The sequence below is a fragment of the Rhineura floridana genome, chromosome 3, assembly GCF_030035675.1.
Source record: "Rhineura floridana isolate rRhiFlo1 chromosome 3, rRhiFlo1.hap2, whole genome shotgun sequence".
NCBI classification, from domain to species: domain Eukaryota; kingdom Metazoa; phylum Chordata; class Lepidosauria; order Squamata; family Rhineuridae; genus Rhineura; species Rhineura floridana.
In genome coordinates, this window is record NC_084482.1 from 34732386 (window position 1) to 34757162 (window position 24777).

Here is a 24777-nt window from a genome sequence, read left to right on the forward strand (position 1 = left end):
GGAGAAATTTGATTCAGTTCACATTTAAAGCCAAATCTTTCAAATTCACACTTTCCTAAACAATATGAGAAACAAAACATAGCTGTGCTTTAAAATCTACGCTTATCCAAATTCTGTGATGGAGTTCTTCAATCAATGTTTACAAAAATGCATATATTAGGGGAAAGTGCATAAAATAAATAAGTAGCATACAAAAATATAGTCTATTAGGATAAATTGCTTGCAAAAATTGTACATTAATCAAAATTGCATACAAAAATGCATTTATTAGGAGAAATTCTCCCTAAAATGCTGAAAGACAGATGGACTTTTATGTCCTCTGACCCAGCCGGAAACTGATGCCAGAGGCTGCAAGAATGGCTGCAGCCTCTCTCTGGATTCAGGGTCAGACTGGGGGTCCCAGTCCTTGCAGCACTGACCAGGGACCTCAGGAGCAAGCAAGCAAGCACCCATATATTCAAGTACTCACTGCCAGGGCAGGTCTTCTCCAGTCCCCCAGTGCTGTAGCTGTTCCCAAGGACCCAAAGGGCAGCCGGGCTTTCATGATAGCAAATCCAAGGGATTGTGGCAATCCATAGGAGTTTGCAGGGGTGGTGTGGACCATCCTGACAGGTTCAGTATTATGGGAGGAGATGTGGGCTGAGGATTTATAGATGTTTATAGATGTGCTCTGTGTGTGTGTGCATGTGTATGCCCAGTTTAGGGGTTTAGCTAAAAGTTTGCCCCTCTCCTGACCCAATGCTGTTATCTCAAATCGGAGACAAAACTGTAATGGCCGCACTGATCACATATCTGGCAAGAGCAATTCTGCATGCAAGGGAAACACCATAAATGATTCATCATGCCCCTATTTCTCATACTTTATTTCCTGCGGGTGTAGAGAAGCGGGGATTAGAAATGAAAGGCAATGCTCACTATCCACCAGTGGTTTGCCTGCAGCTGAATTTATTGCCTAAATTTTTCACATTAACTCTGTGGATGCCAAATTCAGAAGCTGAAGTTCGTGTGTTTCAGGTACCCAGCACTGGGTTGCAGGGTAAGAGAGAGAAGAGTACCTGGAGCCTGCAATTAGAGAGGGCTCCCCAGAGTGACTGCCTGAGACACACAGAGATAACTTCAAATAAAAGAAATCACTCCGAGAGAGATAAAGGGGGAAGCAATTCATAAGTCAAAGGAAAAATTATATACATACACAAAAGGCATTCCTCGCAGGGTAAAATGTAACAACTCTTCATGGGAATATGAAAAGCTTCAACAATGAGATGGGTGAGTTAGGGGACATGGCCACACCACACACTTTAAACAAGCTAACCGCCATCTCCCCAGAGAACTCTGGGAACACTGGTTCTGCAAGGGGCAGGGGCTACGGATCTCTGGGAGGGAAGTCTCACCAAACTATACTTTCCAGGATTCTTTGAGGGATGTCGTAATTATTAAATTGACAGAAAACGGATACAAGTTTTTAGTGTCATATGTCCTTAGAGTACCTGATACTCAAACGGGACATAGATAAACCTGTGCTTCTTTGTCATCCTGGACTTCTCATCTTCCACACCCAACCCTTCTGTAGAAAGCATGCACACATCTAAGGATCAGCATGATGGGAGTACCTTGGGGTGTGGTAACAATGATTCTATTCCACACCTTCACAGAAGTATCATCTATTCTTAACTGTCCATTCGTTCTCACATAAAACTGGTTTCATGTGTGTCTGGGGAGCTAATTAGTTTCTGTCCCCTACTCGGCTGCATCACCCTTTATTTTCTCCCATATACTTGATAGGGATGGGCTGAAGAATTACTTCCATGCCATTGCATGCCATTGTACATGCTGTGTGCTATTCCATCCTGTTGTATGCACTTTGTGCACACCTTTTACATGAAATATGTATATATTTACATGAAATAAAGAAGTCTCCTTGTGTCACCATTCCCATGGCCCCAGACAGACAAGTCCCAAAGAACCATGGGTCCCAGAGCCCTGATCAGCAAGAACCTCAGAAATCACCCTCAAAAGAACCTAAGGGTGCTCACCTAGCTTCATCATACCTGTTGCAAAGTCCCACACCTTCCTGCCCAATGTGACCAGATTAACAAAGGAACAGTATAGGAAGCTGCCTTATACAGAATCAGACCCACTGGTCCCTTTAGCTCAGTATTGTCTACACTGACTGGCAGCAGCTTCTCCAGGGTTTCAGACAGGGAGTCTCTCCCAGCCCTACTTGGAGATGCTGGGCATTGAACCTGCGACCTTTGGCATGCAAGGCAGATGCACTACCACTGAACTATGGTCTTTCCCCTTATTAACCTATTTAAGGGCATAGACGCACTAGCGGCTTCCTTCATAAAGGCAAACTGTATGAAGTAGATGAAAAGACAGGGGCAGGGCAAAAATTCCTATTCAGCCCTGAAGCAACTAGTTACACTCATCCAGGGAGGGAGTATGGGTGCCAGAATCCCAAAGAGACCAAGGTGGGACCAGAGAAGGATTAAATAGTTTTACTTGTGTCGCTCTTTTACATGCCGACACAGTGTATGTCCACATGGCACATCATGTATGTTGCCATGCCTCCTTTTGCCCTGGCCACAACAAGGCCACACATGTAATCGTAGTGCCAAAGTAGCATTGTGATTGACTACGCAAATCAAGGGTGAGGCACCTGTAGAGCTCCAGATGTTGTGAGACTCCAAATCCCATTGGCCCCAACCAACGGTCAGGGATGATAGGGGTCGTGGTCCAACAACACACGCTCCCCATGCTTTGGGTCAACAAAACCTCTGATCATGACAAGAAGAGTTTCCAATCTAGCTCTGGTTCTAGTCATGCTTTGTTCCATTTGATTACTGGTTCCTAGATGATAATGTATATGTCTTTCCACTTCAGACCAGGTGCACAGTAAGGACTAGCTGAGCATTAAAGTGCACATCTGCAACAGCTGCATGCGTGAAGTGGTGGTGATAATTTGTAGACACATAGTAAGCAATTTTGCCTTGGAGCAATTACTTCTAGAACCAATGAGACAAAATGTTTCTCTTGATTAAGTCCTAAATGTTGCAAGAATCTAATGCAAGACATAAGCATTGCTGAACAAATATGTTCAATGGCATGAATTTTAAAGGGATGGGTTTCTGAGGGGAAAAAACTTGAGATCATTAAAGAAGTTTAACTATAAAGGAGTCACTGCTAGGAGAGCCAAATTCCTTCATAAAACAATTATATTCTCAAAGAAGCATTTTTCAGAGACCCTGGTTCTAAAAAGGGCTGAGCATGCTAACTTGATTCATTTTACCAGCCTCTCCTCTCAAATTTTTCTTCTTTTTTGGTCATTGTAAGCATCTGATGGCTACCTTGGAAAGCTGTCTTTCAGAACAATTCTATTTGCATTCCATCAGGCTTTAAAGCCAAGTTAGAAAATGTTCTATATCATGGAAGGGAAACCTGTGGTTCTCCAGACGTTGTTGGACTCCAGATGTTATTGGACTCTAATTCCAATCAGTGATGACTGGTGGCTCCATGTCAGTGAGGCAGTGGAATCCACTTCAGGCTTTAGTTTGAATTTTCAAGGAGCTGTCCTTGACACTCTTTGAAAGTTTGGAATAAAACCCAGAGCAGATTCTGCACCTTGGACACCTCCTTGAAAGTTCAGACTAAAATCCAGTGTAGATTCCACTGCCCCACTGACATGGAGCTACCAGCCCCTACTGTCTCTCATCATCCCTGACCATTGGCTATGCTGGCTGGGACTGATGGGAGTTGGAGACCAGCAACATTTGGAAGACCACAGATTCCTCAGTCATATTCTACATTATACAATTTAATAACCTATAGACAATTTTTGCAATCACAGTAAGGGAGGAGTGCTCAAATTGCACTGTTTTTGAAGTATGGGGTTATGGAGCCAGCCCAGAGAAGATTTGCTCTGGAAACTTGAACCGATTGTGCCAACAGTCCACAACTCCCTAAGTAGGCCTAGCTCACACTTAAAAACACACACACTCTTCCAGACAGGGTTAATGAACTGAAAGTTTAATCCAAATCAACATAGTGAATAATACAGGGAGTTTGGACATTTTTAAATCTCATTTGATCAACACTCTGTGCTGCAGGATGGAGATTACAATATGACATGTTCCCTAATCAAAACTGTGCACATACAAACAATTAATCACATGCTTATATAAGGTACTGTCTGATAATAGCCACAGTCACATAATTGCCTGGCTGCCTTAACAGCGACTTGAGCTGGCTTCTAGTGAGGGTATCTCAACAAATGCAGGACCACCTGCTATGTTACTTAATTCATCCCTTGTTAGCTAAAATATTCTGAAAGTATTTACTAGTCTGGAGCATTCAGTCAATGTCACCAGTCATTCTGAACACATCCATGGCCTCTGCTGGTGACAGGTGTGATCTGATTCTTGTTTAATTGCCTGGCAGAATGGTATAAACAAATATCTCTTCCCATGTGTGGTGGCTGCTTGCTGAAAATGTATGGGAGTTGACAAATGCAAGCACATAGCACAGCTTGTTTGAATGCTATATCAATCAGACTTCACCTAGTCAGGTTTCATCGCTGCTTTGCACAGAATGGAGTAGTTGTGGGGGATTTTGTTTCCCTGGCCAGTATACAACAAGAGGGGAGAAGTTCCTGCTTCTTCCCCCAGAAAACAGCCGGCACAACCCAGCAAGCACAGCCCACTTTTTTTTTTTTAATGATTAGACAAAGTCATGGAAGATAAAGCTATCAATGGCTACTAGCCATGATGCTGTGTTGCCACCACACCAAGGAAGACTTGTGAGACAGAGATGGAATAATGTTATATTTATTAAAATATAACAAATAATGAAATCTTAGCCAATTTAATCCAAATAACCAGATTCAAACCGCTTCGGGCAGGTGAGGACAAACCTAACTGTGAGGGAGTATTCCCTCCAGTCCTCTGTGCATGTCAGTCACCGTGGACTGTAACCCACCAGTCAAAGGATGTGGGAGAACCAGTCCCTCCTTGCTAGCAGAGCCAGGTATGTGGTTCCAATCTCCGCAGTGTGGCCCACAGTCCAGGTGTTCACCCCGCTGCACAAGTTGGTCCCACAAGGACACTCGCCAGATCCCCACCAGACCTTCAGCACTGATGGTTCCCTAGCGAGTGCCCTTTGCCAAAATGGCTCAGTCTCCTGTTTTTACCCCCTGCTTCATCACCTGCCCGAATTCCATGCCAGCCAAAGCTAGATGACCTCAACCCTCCCCCCCAAAAGACCAATTGAATCTATCCAAGCAGTATGGAGTAGGCAAAACAAAAGGGACTCATCAGAGTCCCCCCCAAAAAAATTCCTACTCAGCCCCAAATGGCGACTAGCAAAGCCCATACCGACAAGGGACAGAGGGCGGGTGCCGCAAGGCAAAAGAGGCATGTGCTAAGGGAGGAGGGGGCTTTTAAACCCCGCTCGTCCCTTCTTCCTATAGGTCGTCAGACCCCACCTGACCCCACTCAAAACCTTCAGGAATATTCCCAAGTCTTCCCAAAGAGTGGGGGCAAGCACGCCCTCGCAAAAGGCGGGAACACCATTCTCTCTCCACTGTCAAAGGCAGTACCTCTCTGCATGACAGTTGCTAGGAGTCATGAGTGGGGGAGAGTGCAGTTGGGCCATTGGCCTGATCCAGTAGAGCTCTTCTTATGTTCTTATGCTGCTACAATCAGAATACATGAACGGGGGTAAACTGTTGGGAAGTGTGTTCAGAAGAGGTGAGAAATCCTGCTGTACGTACCTGGTCTATTCCTGTTTCCCATCGGCATGAGGCTGATGCATCCAGTCCTTCCCAGCTGTGTCCGAACCATGTCTTCTTGGCCATTGCCAGTTGCAAAGCAAGACTGCAACAATACCACAATGTGGTAGGAGGGGAAAAGAAGTGTGGTTTTCCAGAAGCACAAAGAGATAATAATTTACTGTAGGCAAAGAAACAGGAAAATGTTTTGTAACATAATATACACTTACTATAACCTCTTGCCATAAATGTTAATACAATGTGGCTTTTCAGCATGAAGAATTCCCCCCCCCCCAAAAAAAACTTGAAACAGAGATTTACCATACACAAAAGGAGAAAACAGACAATGAGGGATTCATTTTTGGTGCTTTGCAGAGCTAATAGAAGTGTCAATCATGGTTGAAGTATGTGAAGAGAATCAAAGTACTGGGAATCAAAGCGAGAGAGACTCCTTCTTTAGTTGGATTTGCTTGTTTATGATGGCCTGTTTATTTGTGTAGATCAACTTCTAACATATCTCCAGAGACGGATCAAATGATAATCTCTAAATGGAACATTTCACTAGCAGGCTTAATGTAATGTCAACTTCAAGGCTTGCCTCAAGGCAAACAATAGATCTGGTGTTAAACCTAATCTGGCTAGAGACTTTCAGCTAGTTTGTTTCAATTCACCCCTCTCTTTAGCTGGTTATCTTCACTCATCTTTTCAGTTTCTGTCCTACTAACAAACACGCAAGCCCTCCTGCCTCTAGGCCATTATAATGTCTCTCCTGTCCTGTCCAAACCCTGATGCTTTTGGCCTCTTTTTCTCTCAGATCATTGTCTCTTCCGCATTTCTTTTGTTTAGGCCTCTTCCATACATAAACCCCTCAACTGTCTCTTTCTCGGAACCTAGCCACACTTTTGTTCGCACTCTACCAGTGTGGTCATGTGTCCTATTTTACACATAAGGTTGCCAGGTCAGAAGCATCCCAAAACCTGAGATTTGAGGGGCGGGCCCCAGTGATGTCACAGGGTGGGCCCTAGTGATGTCACAGGGTGGGCTCTAGTGATGTCATTAAGCATGATATATTAAGCATCAATCACAGTTGCTTGGAGCATACAATTAAAAAAAATATCTGATTGCAAATTAAAATAGAAATCTTAGCTAAAAGATGGAGCCTGGGTAGCGAACATTTAATCTAGCCTACTTGCTTTCAGCAAGAAGGATTTAAGTGCCTTCAGGCCAGGCCAATCACCAGAAGGCCACTGCAGGGACAAAGAAGCCTAGTGATGTGGAGATGTTAGATGGGAGCTTTGGGGAGTAAAGATGGATGCTCCTGAAGGCTACAATTCTAAACACACTTACTAAGGGACTAAGCCCCCATAGAATTCAGCAGGATTTACTTCTGAGTAGATATAGTTTGGATTGTGCTGTTGGTAAAGCTTGACTAGGGATCCTCTGCAAAGACATCCATATCCAAGCAGCGTTGGCAACCCCTTGCCTGGAATGCCTTGCCCTTATCTTTTAACGTGGCTGCTCCAAACCTCTTTACAGATTTGACCCTTCACTTCAGAAAGAGGTCTGAGAAATGAGTAAGAGTAAGAAGTATCTTTTCAAATTGTTCTTTTCAATTCACTCTTGAATGTGCATCATACCTAGGGCAGATCCACACCATTCATTTAAAGCACATTCAACACCCATTTGAAGCACATGAATCCCACCACAGAATCATGGCAACTGCAGTTTGTTAAGAGTGGTGAGAACTATAACTGTAAGGGGAAAAAGACACTTCCCAGGATTCTTTAGGGCAAGTCGTGTGCTTTAAATGCGAGTTGGGTGTGCATTAAATGTATTGTGTGAATCCACTTAATAAATTTTGCCTGCATGTAAATTGTTTTAATTAATTTTTCAAAATGGAAATGAGCTATACCGTGTAGTGGGTGACCATGGGCTACTCACCATCTCTCAGCCTATCTGCCCCTCAGGATGAAAACAATGGAGAACCATGATCACCCCAAGGCATACTTAAAATGTAGAGGAAGTATTGTACAACCATAGTGTGAAATAGGATACTTATTGGGACACAGTATGACAAAATATTTATATAAGCATGACTATCAAATTTATTATTTACACAACCTGTAAAGATATTTATAGTGCAATCCTATGTTTGTTTACTCAGAAGCAAGTCCCAATGTATTCAATGGGGCTTATTCAACCAGGGAAAACTGCAGCCTCAAGTGATAAGGAACTTGTTCCTTTAACAAACCTTTTAAGTTGAGACCTTATCCCAATCTGTGTCTGTGTTAGAATTGCTTTTTAATGTTTTTAAACCTTTTCTTTTACAAAAATGTTTTCAAAGCTTTTAAAAATGTTTTTAAAGATGTTTTGTTTTAATATATTTTAAAGTCTGTTTTTTATGATTTTTAAAGTGTTTTAGTGCTTTTGTTTGCTGCCCTGAGCTCCTACTGGGAGGAAGGGTGGGATATAAACCAAATAATAAATAAATAAAAATAAATAAATAAACTTCATTCACCCAACCCAAAATTTAGAATCATGCCACTTTAAGCTGTTTTGCAACTGTTTATACTTGTTTTATGGTTATTGGCTTTTAAAGTGATTTATTCCTTATTGTGAGCTGCCTTGGTTTCCAATCACCAACCCTACCTCACAGGGTTGTTGGAAAGGACACACACACACACACACACACACACACACACACACACACACACACACACACACACGAGAGAGAGAGAGAGAGAGAGAGAGAGAGAGAGAGAGAAAGAGAGTAAAAAAAAAATCCTAACCATTTCTACTCAAATGTAAGTCCTAATGGAGTACTGGATTAAATAAATTTAGGCATGCCTGGATCAAGAAGTCACAACCTGGCTTCATTTATTGGCTACAATCCTGAAAGGGCGGGGTTAGAGCCAGAGCTTGAACAAGTTACTTTTTAAAACTACTACTCCCATCAGCCCCAGCCAGCATGGCCACTGGATTGGGCTGATGGGAGTTGTAGTTAGAGCTAGGAGCTGTTCTAAAGATCTGTAAACCAGGGGACGGTGTAAAAGACGGAACGGAAAAGGCCGGAATGGGCCCTTTATAAAAGAAATTGATGCCAGAAACACTGGGATGTGTTAGAGACACTTGAGAACAACATTTAGGAACAAACACCATTCCGATGGGATTTTTATTAACCCTTTAACAACCAAAATGCCCTCCGGAATGGAAAGAAACAGCCCGGAATGGCGACTTCCCAGCAAGCCAGACCTCTGAAATTCACCAGTCCCACATGACTACATGGGATGCATGCAATAAGACACAAAACTTCCACACAAACCACATTCCGATACCAGTTCCAGGCTATAATACGCTTTTACATAAAACAGCCCGGAACGGCGACTTCCCAATGAGCTAGACCCACCAAATTCACCAGTCCCACATGACTACATGGGATGCATGCAATAAGACACAAAACTTGCACACAAACCACGTTCTGATACCCGTTCTGGGCTAAAATACTATAAACAAGATAGTACATTGTTTTTCTTTTCTAGCAAGGTTTTTGTAGTAAGCTATACTACAGATAGCTTTTGGTGCTAGAGAATAGCTGCAGTTTACTCTTCTTCCCACTAGGGGTACTATAAGATCTGTTGGTTTCTGCAGAGACAGGATGATCCCTTCTTTTTTCAGACCAAAAAGGCAGCAGCCCAGGTATGGTATATTTATACTGTGGAGGTGGCTCAGTGGCAGTAAGTAGTGTCTTCTCTCATTACCTACAGCAGAAAAGCCATGAGTGTAGTATACATGCTTAAGTTTCAGCAACTTTCACCATCTGAAGCTCTTGAGATTTTCGAAACTGGTGAGGTTTGGCCCAGAACTTGAATACAAGGCAGAGGTGGAGTCTGAGCCCAAGCACACAAGAGCACTTCTTTGAACCCAGATTTTTCCTGTGATAGCACATCTATTTCACAGAAGGCAAACTCTATTACTCTCCCCCTTCTGCCAGCTGACTTGCCCCTCCAATCTCTCTCTCCCCCCCCCCAATTCACCAGCCATTCACAACCTGGTAGCAGCACCAATAGTGCTGCTTAGTGGAACTACAAACAGCAAGAAAGGGTATAGCTGATCACCCCAGAGGTTCCTGTGACATCCTGTGTTATCTCCCATTTCCCAACAAAAGGAGAGGCAGCAACATGTGTGGTTGGTGAATTTTGGTAGGTCTGGCTGATTGGGAAGTCGCCGTTCTGGGCTGTTTTACGTAAAAGCGTATTATAGCCTGGAACTGGTATCAGAACATGGTTTGTGTGGAAGTTTTGTGTCTTATTGCATGCATCCCATGTAGTCATGTGGGACTGGTGAATTTCAGAGGTCTGGCTCGCTGGGAAGTCGCCATTCCGGGCTGTTTCATTCCATTCTGGAGGGCATTTTGGTTGTTAAAGGGTTAATAAAATCCCATTGGAATGGTTTTTGTTCCTAAATGTTGTTCTCAAGTGTCTCTAACACATCCCAGTGTTTTTGGCATCAATTTCTTTTATAAAGGGCCCATTCCAGCCTGTTCCATTCTGTTCCGGCTTTTACACCGTCCCGTAGAACAGATTTAACAGTCGTGCAGGGGGGCGGTTGACGTTTTGGTGTATATCTCGGGAACCAGACCACCTAGAAACTTAATTTTTAAAAAAATTGAAGCTGAGAGTCCGGAGATTAAGGGGTGGTAGCTGGAGAACCAGAGGGGCCCCCAAAAAACCAGAGACTGTGGCCAAAAACCGGAGACCTGGTAACCCTATTTACACAGGAGAGTCCTCCGTTTGAAGAAGCCCTCTGTTTTGAAGGTCTGCCCTATTCAAGTCCTGTTTAAAGAGAAAGAAGAGCAGTAGCCACCCAGCCTAGGAGCCATATTCTCTCCACCCCTTTTCATCCCAACAGCACATAGGTTTTCCCTTTACAGCTAAGCCTTACATGAGGTTCCCTCCTCCTCCTCAAAAAACCTGAACTATTTGCCAACATTCTACTCTTGCTGCCCTCAACCTGATGCAGCTGTTGCGAGGCCATAAAATGTTCATAAAAATTCTGACACTATGACAGCTGTGCTGATAATTAGCAGAGGAGATTACAGGAAGTTGTCAGCAATTTGTTTTTATTTTCTTTTTTCTTTTTTAAAATGTGCAGGTTCTGTTGAAGTGCTTGGCAGTTGGGCTAGAGAGATATACCTTAAGTGGATGTGGTCAGGCCATTCCCTCATCAAACAATATCTTTCACAATACATATTAATTCTAAGGAAGTCTAAGATAGCAGGAGATTATTTCTGCTTCTTTCCCAGCAACTTTGGCTTACATTCAGTTGTGACCAGCTCATATTTCAGATTGATTTGTTCATTTGTTTCACTGACCTACTGCCTTGTTGCAGTTATGGGAGGGGAAACCCCTCCGTGCTAGATGTCCTCTGACCTTTTAGTTTGTGCTGCCTCTCTAACCTGTCCCCTTTGCCACCACTTCTATTTTCTTCTGGGCCAATAGCAGAGCTTGGAAAAGTTACTTTTTTGAACTACAATTCCCATCAGCCCCAGCCAGCATGGCCATTGGATTGGGCTGATGGGAGTTGTAGTTCAAAAAAGTAACTTTTCCAAGCTCTGGCCAATAGGTTGTCGAGTTTAACAACCCCACTGAACTTACACTCACCTAGCAGATCTGCTTGTGCTGGCTGGTTTGATGTGGTGATTTGTATTTAATGTTATTCTATTTTTTGAAATTGTTTCATTTAGATGGTTGATGGGTAGTTAACAAATGGCAAAATTTATATAAATAAATTAAATCTCCAACAATGTCTGAATTAACCCTGAAGAGAATGGCACCCTATGCAGGACTATGCCCCCTCCCTGCCATAAGTCATCTTCGGAGGAGCACTGCTGCACATTTTTTAATAAGTGCTATATAAATCTTGTTAAATATAAATAAATAAATAGTGTAACATTCAAAGGCATGATCCACATACCTGTGCGGTTTAAAGTAGCCTGGCAACCAAGAGGTCTTCTGTATCTTTAAAAGTTGTGCAGGGGGAAGGGAGAATTCCACCTTGTGGTTTTTCCCATTACAGATTTGCAAGAACACCTGCACTTGGCTGACTTTTTCTTCTCCTAAAGATACAGGATCAGTCTCAAGCCAAAAACCTGGCAACCTTGGATGAAAGGCAAAGAATGGGGTTTTTTTCTCTCCCCTCCCATCCATGGTAGTGAATTCATTAGCACACTAAACAAGAATATGAGGTGATCTGTAATTCTCTAGAGAGGAAGAGTCAGCTCAGTGATGGGCCTGTTCTATCTGAGGGTTTACACAAACCATTGATTATTGTTTTGTGAAAGCACTGGTGTGACCTAAAGCATTTCTTTCTTTCTTACAAAAAGCAAAAAACCCTGATCAGTGCACCTGGGCTTTTGTGCAAATAAAGGACAGTTCATCATTCACTGAAAAATGAGTGTAACATCCCCAGTGCAGCTTGTCTGATCTCTCTTACTGGGTCTTGCATGTGGTTTGATTTTTTTTCCCATGCAGAGGACAGGACAGAAGGCCTCTGTAAATAGCAGCACAAAACACTAATGTACAATGTTCAACGGAGGGCTTTCTCCTCTGTGTTTTCCCCTTTCCCCTTGCATTTCCCCCCTGTGCTTTTCCTGACCTTTTGTAAATAAACCTCTTCAATAGAATTGTCATAGAATGCAAATCAAATGTGGAAGTTCCTCCTCTGCCAGAAGTGGGAGTTTGAGGGACAAAAAGAAAATCAGAGCAGTAAAATGTCTCAGGGGGGAGTTCTCTTAGAGGCTCCTTGTTCCTTTTAGAACCCTGATTTTCCAGGGTTCTAAAACACGTGGGGAACATTGACGAATACAGGATGCTCCTTGCTTCATACATTCCCCATCCAAGTCATAGAGAGTGATTGGAACAGCAGTAGGGCAGAGCTAGTGTGCTTGCCTACACTGCACCCTCATGTGTTTGTTTAATGCTTGAAGAGGACTATGGATACTTCAGCCATGTAGGAAACTTTCCACATCATATTTGTTCTGAAACTGCAGGTTCTTCTAGGCAACTGTGAGAGTATCACAGTGTAGCTGCAAAGGATACCCCTTCACCCATGGTTTCATCTCATCCTCTTGGTGGTCAGTAGCAATGTTCCAATAGAATCTAATGAGTTTACAGACAGATTCTAAGTCGCCAAAAGGCTTTCTTTACAAGTGGGAATTCAATGACTGGAGCCAGGCTAAAACATATTTTACACTGTATGTTTATCTTAACCCCAAATTCAAAGAGTAGTGAATGTGGCAGCACAGCTATTACTTGTCTAATTAAATGAAAGTTTCTATGCAACTCTATTAGTATATCAAGAGTAATTTAAAATTGGTGAGCGTGTTGATATTGTCAAATGTTAATTAGGTTGATAAGCTTTGTGTAAGTGCCTTTCTAATTGCTTAAGTTAAACTAGGCAGACAGTGGTGTTGTATTTTTCCATGGGAGAGATTTATTCTTTGCCACAGTCAATGGAAACATCGGAATAATTTGCATGAAAAACTTGGCTGACTAAACGTAATAGAATCTATCTTGTTTATTGTGTACGCAAAAAGGATTTGTTTCCAAATTGCTTGAACTCCAAACTTGGGGGAAGAGTGATACTGATGATTTATACTGAGGAACCTACAGATACAGGTAACAGAATTTGGATTCTTTCTATCAAGCATTGTGATGCTGCATTATAAGGACCATTTCATAAACGTGTACAGTACTGCATTCCACATTATTCAATTGCTCAGCACTCGAGTTCTCCTCAGATGGTCAACATCTAAGCAGGAGAATTCTCACCTTCGCCATACTCATAATTGTCAACCTTCCCCAACCTCAAGAGCCAGCCCCGCCCCTTCCCACCAAATCTTCCCCTCCCCTTTCAATTATTGTGTGGCAGTGGAGGCAAGTGCCAAGATGAGAGGAGGGAGACATTTCCCTTCCCTCCCCCTCTTGTCATCCCTTTGAGCAGCTCAGCAGGATGCAAAGCCCAGGAGACCATGGGAGGGCTACTGCAACTGCATTTTTTTCTTAAAGAGATGGCACCACATAGGAACATATGAAGCTGATTCATACCGAGTCGGACCATTGGCCCATCTAGCTCAATACTGTCTATACTGACTGGCAGCAGCTCCCTGGGGTTTCATGCATCAGGCTCTCCCAGTACTGCTTAGAAACACCAAGGACTGAACCTGTAACCTTCTGCATGCAAAGCAGATGCTCTTCCCCTAAGCTATAGCTACATTTATACTGTGCGTCACTGAGGAGCTACTGTAAAGCTCAGAGTTTCCTTGGTTGTAGGGAGGATGAAAAAGTAAAAGAAAAAAAGGTAAGATATTGCGTGCCTATATTCTGTGCAGCATATCCCCCACACCTCTACCTCTGGCTATGAATCCTCATAGCCCTTCTGTCGATGCTCCCCGGTAAGCATTATGATTTCCCCAGTAGTTTTTCCCCCTACCCAAGACATACCTCTGCAATCAACAAATAGAGACTTCTTTTAAACTGAATTAATCTCCCTAGACCTTTGGGGATGAAACATTTTCACATTTTGAGAACTGCAAATTCATCACCTTCAAGTTTCTTTAGCCAACCTCAGTGGGGATCATTCATCATCTTTCCACTGGCATTAAGTGAGAAAACAAAAGCCAATCTTGTTTCCCCAAAGTCTGTCAGACGTCATTTTCAATAGCTTCTTATTTTGCTAGTACCCTAAAAGGCAAATATGGTATGCACAAGACAACCGCCAAGGCTGAATTTAGAGACAGTGACCCAGGATTCTTCCCAGGATGCCAGACTTGTGAGGAAGGCACCTGGCTCAGGGGCACCTGTCATGCTATATCTACTCAGTAGCTGAAAAAACTGGCAACAGTGATCTGTGTGGCCAGCATTGCTTTAGCCTCTGTTTTTTATTCATGGGCAAATTTCATCAGTGCCCATTCAATATAGTGTATGTGTGTGAGTGATTGTGATGCATTGCAAATTAATTTATCATTCTACATGACAGGGATAAATCACAAATGGAAATCATGTATCAAAGGCAGGAAATGGGCTACAAAATGCAATAAAAATCACAAAGCATTCAAAAGCAGATTAAATAGAGGGGTCAACAGAGACTCTCCTTGCCTGGGACATCCTTTGGACTAGGGCCAGCCTTGTCCAGTTGCATCCCACTTTCTTCCAATCCCAACAAAAAATTAAAGTATACTGGGGGTATGCATGGGCCCCAAGATTCACCCAGGATGCTGCCTGCCGAGTTCTGAAAAGCTCAGGGTTGTTGTTTGTTAAAGCAGAGCAACACAGGATTTTTTAAAAGTTGATTGAAGCTTTTAGCTGTTTTTAAACACACACCCCCACGCTGTGCCTTAACACAAACAAACCAGAGTTATTTAGTGCTCCACAGGTAACAGTTTGGACAGCCTCACTTCTTGCAAAGCACATGAACCTACAGAAACATAGGGATACATAAGAAATATAGAGCAGTACAAACAGAACAGAAAAGTGCACGAACAGGCTTTGTGGTGGCCCCTGATCCAGCTTGAGGGGAGATATTGACATTGTGCTTCAACTCAGGAGATGCAGACTCTCGAATCACCCCAATTCACCTCATCATTCAGCCCCCACATACAGCCAATGCACACCCCTACCGTATGCTCATTCAGCAACACAACCCCTAAACCTGATGCACACTAACACTAACACACTCTCAGCTACAATCAGGGCCCACATATTTTCCAGCTTGCCCTTGCAGTCTTCACATGGTGGGAAGCTGGCTTTCTTCGCAGGTGTGAGAGGTGTCATCCTGTTCAGAACTGGGCACATTTCAATGAGCTTTCAGACAGAGAGAGGATAGAACCAACATATGCACTCAACAGAAGCTGAGAGGAAAAAAAATGGTACAGCAACTGAGAGGCAGATAGTAGGAAAGAAAAAAACTTCTCAGTAGCCACTTTCTTCACTTTGAGGACTTTAGTCAAAAAGTGGGATATCAATCTATTAAATATTGTAATGCTTTATATGTGGGTCTTACCTGGAAAACGGTCCGTAAGCTGCAGCTGGTGCAGAATGCAGCAGCTCGCCTGATTAAGGGCAGCCGCCGCCGAGAGTATATTACCCCAGTCCTCAAGGAGCTGCACTGGTTACTGGTGGCTGCTTGGGCCAAATTTAAGGTCCTGGCTCTTACCTTTAAGGCCCTATTTGAAGCTGGCCCACTCTACCTAAAGGGACGCCTTCACTCTCACCAAGGGTGCCGGCTAACAAGGTTGTCCACGAATGACCTACTCTTCATTCCCCCCATAAAAGCAGCTAGATTGGTGAGGACCAGGTCAAGAGCTTTCTCAGTCATAGCCCCCTCACTTTGGAACTCCTTGCCAACTGACCTCCACCAGGCCCCCTCCCTGCTGTGTTTTCAATGGGCCTTGAAGACCTGGCTCTTTAACCAGGCATGGGAGGGGGATTAGGCTGTCAGAGTGCAATTTTAGGGGTTTTAACTTTTTAATCTTTTAATGTTTTCTGTCTAGGTTTTTATATGGATTGTATTTGTGTTTTTGTTGTACGTCGCCCAGAATGGCAGACTAATCTCTGCCAGATGGGCATCTAAGAAATGTATTAAATAAATAATGAAGGTAAAGGTGTCCCCGCACTTGTAGAGCGAGTCGTTTCCGACTCTTAGGGTGACGTCTTGCGACGTTTACTAGGCAGACCGTACATATGGGGTGGGATTGCCAGTTCCTTCCCCGGCCTGTCTTTACCCCCCAGCGTATGCCAGGTACTCATTTTACCGACCACGGATGGATAGAAAGCTGAGTGGACCTCGACCCCTTTTGCCGGAGATTTGACTTCCTCCTTTCGTTGGAATCGAACTCCAGCCATGAGCAGAGCTTCCACTGCGTTACCGCCGCTTACCACTCTGCACCACGGAGGATCTTCAAATAAATAATAATAATCAATAAATCATGCTACAACCCAGGTCTGCTCATTGAAGCTGAATTCTGGAAGATTCAGGGCAAAAAAACAAACGTACTTTTCCACACAATGCATCTTTAAACTATGGAATTCACTCCCACAAGATGGCCATCAATTTGATGGCTTTAAAAGAGGACTGGACAAATTCACGGAGGATAAGACTACCACTGTCACCCTTGCCCTGGTAGCCTCCAGGTTGGATTACTGCAATGCACTCTATGTGGGGCTTCCCTTGAGGATGGTTCAGAAGCTGCAGCAAATGCAAAATGTTACTCACTGGGACAGCCAGTAACTTATCACCACCAAGTTACCCTGCTGCTGAAAAAATTGCACAGGCTGACAATTAGCTACTAGACTAAGTATGAGGTGCTGGTTTTGGTGTACAAAGCCCTATACAGCTTGGGACCAGGATACCTGAAACATCATCTCACCCCTTATATACCCAGTTCATCACTGTGCTCTGCAGGTGAGGGCCTCCTGCAGATACCATCTCATGAGGAGGTCCATTCTGCACATTATAGGAAGTTGGCCTTTAGTATTATGGCCAATAGCAGTCAGCGAAGTGACACAAGCAGGGTGACATTTCTCATCTGCCTTCCCAATGCCGAGCATCACTGGCAGTCACTGAGAGGGGGAGGGGCGAGGGGAGGGAGCTCAGCTCAGTACAATGCGGAAGTGGCAGTGGGACCAATCTGATGCTCCTGCCACTGTGCTTGCACCATGCTGAGCTCCATTTCCCTCTCTCCCTTTCAGGAACCAGCAGCAATGCTCACCATTGGGAAGGCAGATAAGCACCTACCCTTTGGAATTACCTCCCATTAAATATTAGACAGACACAGTGTCTCTGTTGTCTTTTTGGTGCCTGTGGAAGACCTTCCTCTTCCAATAAACCTTTTAAGCAGAGACCTCATCCCAGTCTGTGTCTGTACTGGAATTATTTATTTATTTATTTATTGTACTTGTATACCGCCCCATAGCCGAAGCTGTCTGGGCAGTTTACAACAATCAAAAACATTAAAACAAATATACAATTTAAAACACATATTTTAAAAACAATTTAAAACACAATTTTAAAATTTAAAACAAAATAAAAACAATTTAAAACACATGCTAAAATGCCTGGGAGAAGAGGAAAGTCTTGACCTGGCGCCAAAAAGATAAGAGCGTTGGTGCCAGGTGCACCTTGTCAAACAGATCATTCCATATGTTGGGCTGGTGACCAGTAGGCATTACTGTCTCTAGTAGTTTTCCATGAAGCCTGCAAGTGTGAAGGCATAACTGTGGTTAAGGGGGAGTTATGACTATGTCCTGTCTGGGAATGGACGGCCAGGGCCGTTGCTATGGTAGCCATCTGATAACAGCTGGGAAAGTTGTAACAGAGTCCATGTGAGTTGTTGTTCTTCTGAATTATGCCTCTGAGCTGAGAGGCTGTCTTTTGTGTTTATCTATGGAGAGAGATGTACCAGAAGGGGGGTGAGAAGAATCTCTACATGTATTGTCATGCCTGTTTGATCCCCTTAATTATTTTCCTGGGTCCCTGGTCATAGATAGTTAAATCCTTTGATATTTTTTCATCCCGGAGACCCGGTGATTTTTACAGCCCCAGCTGTATCAGCTTACTGCAAATTGGCACCTCTTTATCAGCAAGAGGGGCCTGGTTCCATCAAGGCCGTAAAAACTCCTACGGCTTGTTATGGGAAACCAGGAGGGACGGGGCCTGGTACTGTGGGAACATCGTTTCATCATTCCTGTGCTGGAACTGCTAAATTAGTTGATTGCTCCCAGCTGAGGCAAGGATTTTTCTCTATAAGAGAAGGCCTCAGCTCTTGGGCTGTGTTCCACTTGTGGGCACCACCTTGCTTATGGTGATGCTCTGCGGTGGCTCCACTATACTTCCTGACTGGCCGTCCCTGAGGGGAAGGACACTAACTCCTGAGACAGAGCTGAGGCTTGTAAGTACAATTGAGGCAGTTAGTTTTATTATTTTCATTTTTGTGCCAAGAACCTTTATATCTTGTTTGTTATATACCTTGCCCCTTTTGGGTGTTGGTTTTAGGATTTGATTTGCTGCTCCAAATTAATTGTATGTACCTTTTTATCTTTTGTACCCTTTACCCCTTTTCTTATTTTCTTTTTTTTTTAATAAACTTTACTTATTTTAAAGCAACGTGTGTTTATTCCAGAGAAGGGGTTCAGTTACTAAGTTCAGTCCTGGCTGCTTGACCAAACTACCGTGTACTAGAGGAACATTTTCACTTAAGACTTCTGAAGGGGCCAGGAGGGTATTGAGCCTCTGGTCCTGAGAAGCTTGGGTGTTCAGTGGGCTCTGGGGGTCCCTTCACCCCAGAGTGTTTAACCAATAGAAGGGTGGTGGCAGTACTACCGTGCAGGGTTGGTGTAAGCATACACAGCCCTAGCAGACCAGGTTGCTAGGATCAATTGCCCAAGGTTGGGGATTGATTCCTGGGACAGTAAAAGTAGGAGGAGGGGAACTCCCTGCTTTCACTACATGTTGGCAGCGTTTGGGGTCGAAAAAGACTGAACCTATCTCTGGTTAAACATAGTTGTGGAAAAGGTACAATTGGATAAATTACAATTATTAAAGATTCTGGCACAAAGGTTTGTTGTTTTTGGAAAGTCAGGATGGATACAAGATCTAAACAAAAGAAGGCATTAGATCAGGTTTCCACTGAGAGTAGTGATGAGGAACAAACAGAGATGTTACCTCAAGGCAATTTTGAAGCAGCAGGAGGCAGCGCAGAGGGGCTGCCAGTCCAAAGCTTTACTCCGGAGGGAGAACGAGCACCGTCACCGGTACGGGGTCGACGGAGTATGGATAGCCAAGTTAGCCAGAGTGGGGGTGTGCCACCCATGGATATGTGGGCAGAAATGCACAACTTCTTCTCGAAACAGATGGCTCTTATGACTACCCTTGTACAACAACAACAAGCTTTTGCCCCACCAAGCCAAGGACTGAGGTCTGGCAGAGTGTGTTTGGGAGGAGCGGATCCAGCAGATTTTCCGTTTTATCAAGCGGGAGAGGATATCTCCGAGTTTTTTTTAATCTTTGAGCAAGCGTGTGTGGACCAGTCTTTAGACAAAAAATACTGGATGAAAATTCTACGCACTCAAGGAAAGGGAGAGTTAAGAAGTCTAATGTGTAAACTCCCGAGAGAGCTAGCTGATGATTATGAAAACTTTGTAAAATTGGCAACAGCCCAGTTTGCGCTATCCACCAGGGCATGTTACCAAAAGTTTGAGACTTTGACAAAAAAATCAAAAGAGACGTTTTCAGCATTAAGCGCTCGTACTGCTCAAGCTATGGATTTGTGGATTGCAGCTGCAAAAGCTAATACTTTTGAGCAGTTAAGGACTGTGTATACTCTGGAGAAATTTTACAAAATGTTGCCAAGAGAGCTTGCCGCAGCGGTGCGAGGCAAAAAGCCAAAAAGCTTGCAAGAAGCCGGTCATTATGCTGATGAACTAGATTCCTTTCAGGACAAAGAGGAATTGCCTAAAGCATATGTTAAAAAACCGGGCAATTACAAAGGGAATCAACCAGCGGGTGGAGGAAGTGAGTGGAAGAAAAAAACGTGGCCATCTGTAGTTAAGTCGGAGGACAAAGGGGAGAGCTCTGTTCCTGCTGCTGTTCCCGTGCGTCCGCCAGTTTACCAACCGAGTAAAGCAGTTTTGGAGAATTTATGCTTTCTATGTAAACAACCAGGGCACAGAAAGGACCAGTGTTCCCAACTGAGTAAGAAGCAGAATGTGAGTGTCAGCAAAGGGACTAAAATAGCGGTAGTACAGAGAGCCCGTGATTATGAAGAACCAGGAGGGCAGTCATCTCCAGAAATTTCCCGTTGGTCGTCTTCGGATTCTAATTCCGACCAGGACTGGGAGTTTTCAGCTCCTAGTACTGAGAATAGTCCCATCACCCAAAGGAAAGGAAGTAAACAGACTCCTGCGGTGAGTGTTATTCAACCGGGAGAAAAGAAGGGGGGTGGAAGGAAAAAGCCAACCCAGGAACTACTCCAAAGCGGGAAGGGAGAGAAGGAACGACTCCCTGCAGACAACGTTAACTATTCCTGTTTGCCTGGCCAGATTGCTTGGTCCAACAAAATGTTTAAAGAGACTATTTTTGTGAATTATGTTAAGTTAACGGCCTTTCGCGATTCGGGCAGTGAGGCATCGAGTTTATCTCGCCATTTAATTCCGCCTGAATTAATTTTACCAGGGATTAAAGCGTCAGTACATGTTTATGGGATGTCTAATAAACTTTGTGATGTGGCTGATGTTTGGATTTCATATAAAAACTGGTCGGGAAAACATAGAGTATTAATTCATGATTACTCTGACCAGTTTTTTGATTTCCTGTTGGGGAATGATATTGCCTATGCACATTATTTACATAATCAGAAGGCTGGAGATGTGAATGTAAATGTTTTAACTAGAAGTGCAGTTAAGAAATTAGAGCGCGAACCTGATATTGAAATTTTACCACTAGATGGTGCTGTGACACGAGAAGTTGATGATTTAAACCAGCCGCTGCCAAACGGAGCTGGGAATAGGGATGCTGTTGAATCTCCTGAGGAAGAGTTGAAATTAAATTCTGTTCGTTCTAAGGCCTTTAGGGAAGCTCTCCTACAAGATGAAAGTTTGCAAAAATGTAGGGAAGCTGCAGACAATGCTCCCTTGAAATTATCTAAATCTGTGACGTCTAGTGGGAAGAAATTTATTTTGACTTATATAGATTATGCAACACGATTTGCTGAAGCAGTAGCTCTAAGCAGCATTACTGCCACGGCTATTTCAAAGGCTCTATTAGAAATTTTTTCTCGGTGGGGATGCCCAAAAGTTATCTTATCAGATCAAGGCCCAGGTTTTGTAGCTAAACTCACTAAAAAGCTATGGGAGATTGCTGGGATAGAACATGTGATGTCTGTGCCTGGACAGCATGAATCCAATGGACTTTGTGAACGTCTGAACCTGACTCTAGGAAGAATGTTAAGGGCACATGCTGTAAAACATTCAGGTAACTGGGATGTGGCCTTGCCGTTTCTTATGTTTGCCTATAGAGATACCCCCCAGGCCAGTTTAAAATCTTCTCCAAATCAGTTGGTATTTGGCAGGGATATTACAGGTCCCCTGTCTTTGTTAAGGGCAGATTGGGAAGGAAAGATGGAATTCTCTTCTGTACCAGTAACCACATATTTACAAAACTTGCGTGAGACCCTAAAGGATGCATTGGAGACTGCCCATGAGAATTTAGCAGAAGCCCAGCAACAGCAAAAGGCTTATTATGATTCTCATACTAAGGCACGTCATTTTGCAGTGGGTTCTGAGGTGCTGGTGTTAAAACCACAATCAGGATCTAAGTTGTCAGTAGCCTGGACTGGGCCTATGCTGGTTAAGGCACAACTGAGTGATACCAATTACTTATTGGCCTATCCTGATTCAAAAAAGAAACCAAGGGTTTACCATATTAATACCCTTAAGCAATTTTGGTCTAGGGCAAAGCTGGTTTTGGCCTGCACTAGGGCGAAAGAGCAGGAAGAAGGGTTTGTGGACCTAGTGGCAGAAAGTCAACAAGAAGGGGGTATTGATGAGGTTTTTTTTTCTGATAACTTGGAATATGAACAATGTTCACAACTACGCCAAGTTTTGGTAGATTTTCAATCTTTGTTTTCTAGTAAGCCAGGAAAAACACATTTGGCAAAACATTCTATTTTGACAGGTGATCATCCACCAATGCAGTCCTCCCCTTATAGGGTAACTGGGCCACATGCTAAAGCGGTGGAAAAAGAAATACAGGCCATGTTAGACTTAGGGGTTATTGAACCTTCTGTTAGCCCCTGGTCTTCCCCCATTGTGCTGGTAGCCAAGAAGGATGTTAATGAAATTCGTTTTTGTGTGGATTACAGGAAATTAAATTCAATCACCCAAGTGGATCCATACCCCTTACCCAGGATGGACCATCTGATTGAAAGGTTGGGGGCTGCTAAGTTCATCACCACCTTGGACCTAACTAAGGGTTACTGGCAAGTACCCCTAGATGAAGATGCTGTCTTGAAATCTGCCTTTGTTACCCATATGGGCTTGTATCAATTTAAAATGATGAGTTTTGGGCTTAGGAATGCTCCTAGTACGTTCATGAGATTAATAAATTCTGTCCTGAATGGTTTAGGAGATTACGCCTGCGCCTATCTTGATGATATCGCGGTGTATAGTGGGGATTGGGAATCCCATGTGAAACACTTAAGAACTGTATTTCAAAGGCTGCATTAATAAATTACCCTGTTTTAAAAGCCCCAGACTTTGCTGAACCCTTTGTGGTACAGACTGATGCTAGTAATTTTGGTTTGGGTGCTGTACTCTTGCAGAAGGATACGGATGGAGAACTCCACCCTGTAGCCTATCTGAGTAAAAAGCTAATAGAGCGAGAGCGCCATCTAGCGACCATTGAGAAGGAGTGTCTTGCTATAGTTTGGGCCCTGGAGAAATTAAGGCCGTATCTTTGGGGACGTCACTTCCAATTGCAAACGGATCACTCTCCCCTGTGCTGGCTGTCCAGAATGAAGAATTCAAACCAAAAACTATTGAGGTGGGCTCTGTTATTACAAGATTTTGATTTTACCATAAATCATGTGGCTGGGAAGAATAATAAAGCCGCCGATGCTCTATCTCGTATGTATCATTTAGATGATTAATGCTGATCTTGTGATTTGTAACTGATCTTGCCATGTTATGCCTGAAATTCTTTTTAATAAATGTATAATTTAGTTTGTATTTTAAGGTGATAATCTTTTTTGATGTCTTCTAGAGCGATGATATCAAAGGTGTTCAACCTTTGATGTCATCTTCCTCGAAAGGGGGCGTGTCATGCCTGTTTGATCCCCTTAATTATTTTCCTGGGTCCCTGGTCATAGATAGTTAAATCCTTTGATATTTTTTCATCCCGGAGACCCGGTGATTTTTACAGCCCCAGCTGTATCAGCTTACTGCAAATTGGCACCTCTTTATCAGCAAGAGGGGCCTGGTTCCGTCAAGGCCGTAAAAACTCCTACGGCTTGTTATGGGAAACCAGGAGGGACGGGGCCTGGTACTGTGGGAACATCGTTTCATCATTCCTGTGCTGGAACTGCTAAATTAGTTGATTGCTCCCAGCTGAGGCAAGGATTTTTCTCTATAAGAGAAGGCCTCAGCTCTTGGGCTGTGTTCCACTTGTGGGCACCACCTTGCTTATGGTGATGCTCTGCGGTGGCTCCACTATACTTCCTGACTGGCCGTCCCTGAGGGGAAGGACACTAACTCCTGAGACAGAGCTGAGGCTTGTAAGTACAATTGAGGCAGTTAGTTTTATTATTTTCATTTTTGTGCCAAGAACCTTTATATCTTATTTGTTATATACCTTGCCCCTTTTGGGTGTTGGTTTTAGGATTTGATTTGCTGCTCCAAATTAATTGTATGTACCTTTTTATCTTTTGTACCCTTTACCCCTTTTCTTATTTTCTTTTTTTTTAATAAACTTTACTTATTTTAAAGCAACGTGTGTTTATTCCAGAGAAGGGGTTCAGTTACTAAGTTCAGTCCTGGCTGCTTGACCAAACTACCGTGTACTAGAGGAACATTTTCACTTAAGACTTCTGAAGGGGCCAGGAGGGTATTGAGCCTCTGGTCCTGAGAAGCTTGGGTGTTCAGTGGGCTCTGGGGGTCCCTTCACCCCAGAGTGTTTAACCAATAGAAGGGTGGTGGCAGTACTACCGTGCAGGGTTGGTGTAAGCATACACAGCCCTAGCAGACCAGGTTGCTAGGATCAATTGCCCAAGGTTGGGGATTGATTCCTGGGACAGTAAAAGTAGGAGGAGGGGAACTCCCTGCTTTCACTACATGTATTTACTCTTAAGCCTCTGGCCTTAATGTCTTTCAATAAAGACTCTTAACATGCTCTGAGGATGTTTCTTGCTCAACTTAACTCCAACATAATGTATGCTGTTTCACACAACAACGCACACAAGCCAA

At 43.5% G+C, this 24777-nt stretch overlaps 1 protein-coding gene across 1 annotated transcript; it reads left to right on the top strand.

The window, feature by feature from the left end:
- The first annotated feature begins 18226 nt into the window (after window positions 1-18226).
- Window positions 18227-22768, top strand: LOC133379635 (uncharacterized). The gene is made up of 2 exons (XM_061615294.1): window positions 18227-20724; window positions 22680-22768. The coding sequence occupies exons 1-2, from the start codon at window positions 19402-19404 to the stop codon at window positions 22740-22742; spliced, it is 1386 nt and encodes a 461-aa protein (XP_061471278.1). The 5' UTR covers window positions 18227-19401; the 3' UTR covers window positions 22743-22768.
- Window positions 22769-24777: the final 2009 nt, after the last annotated feature.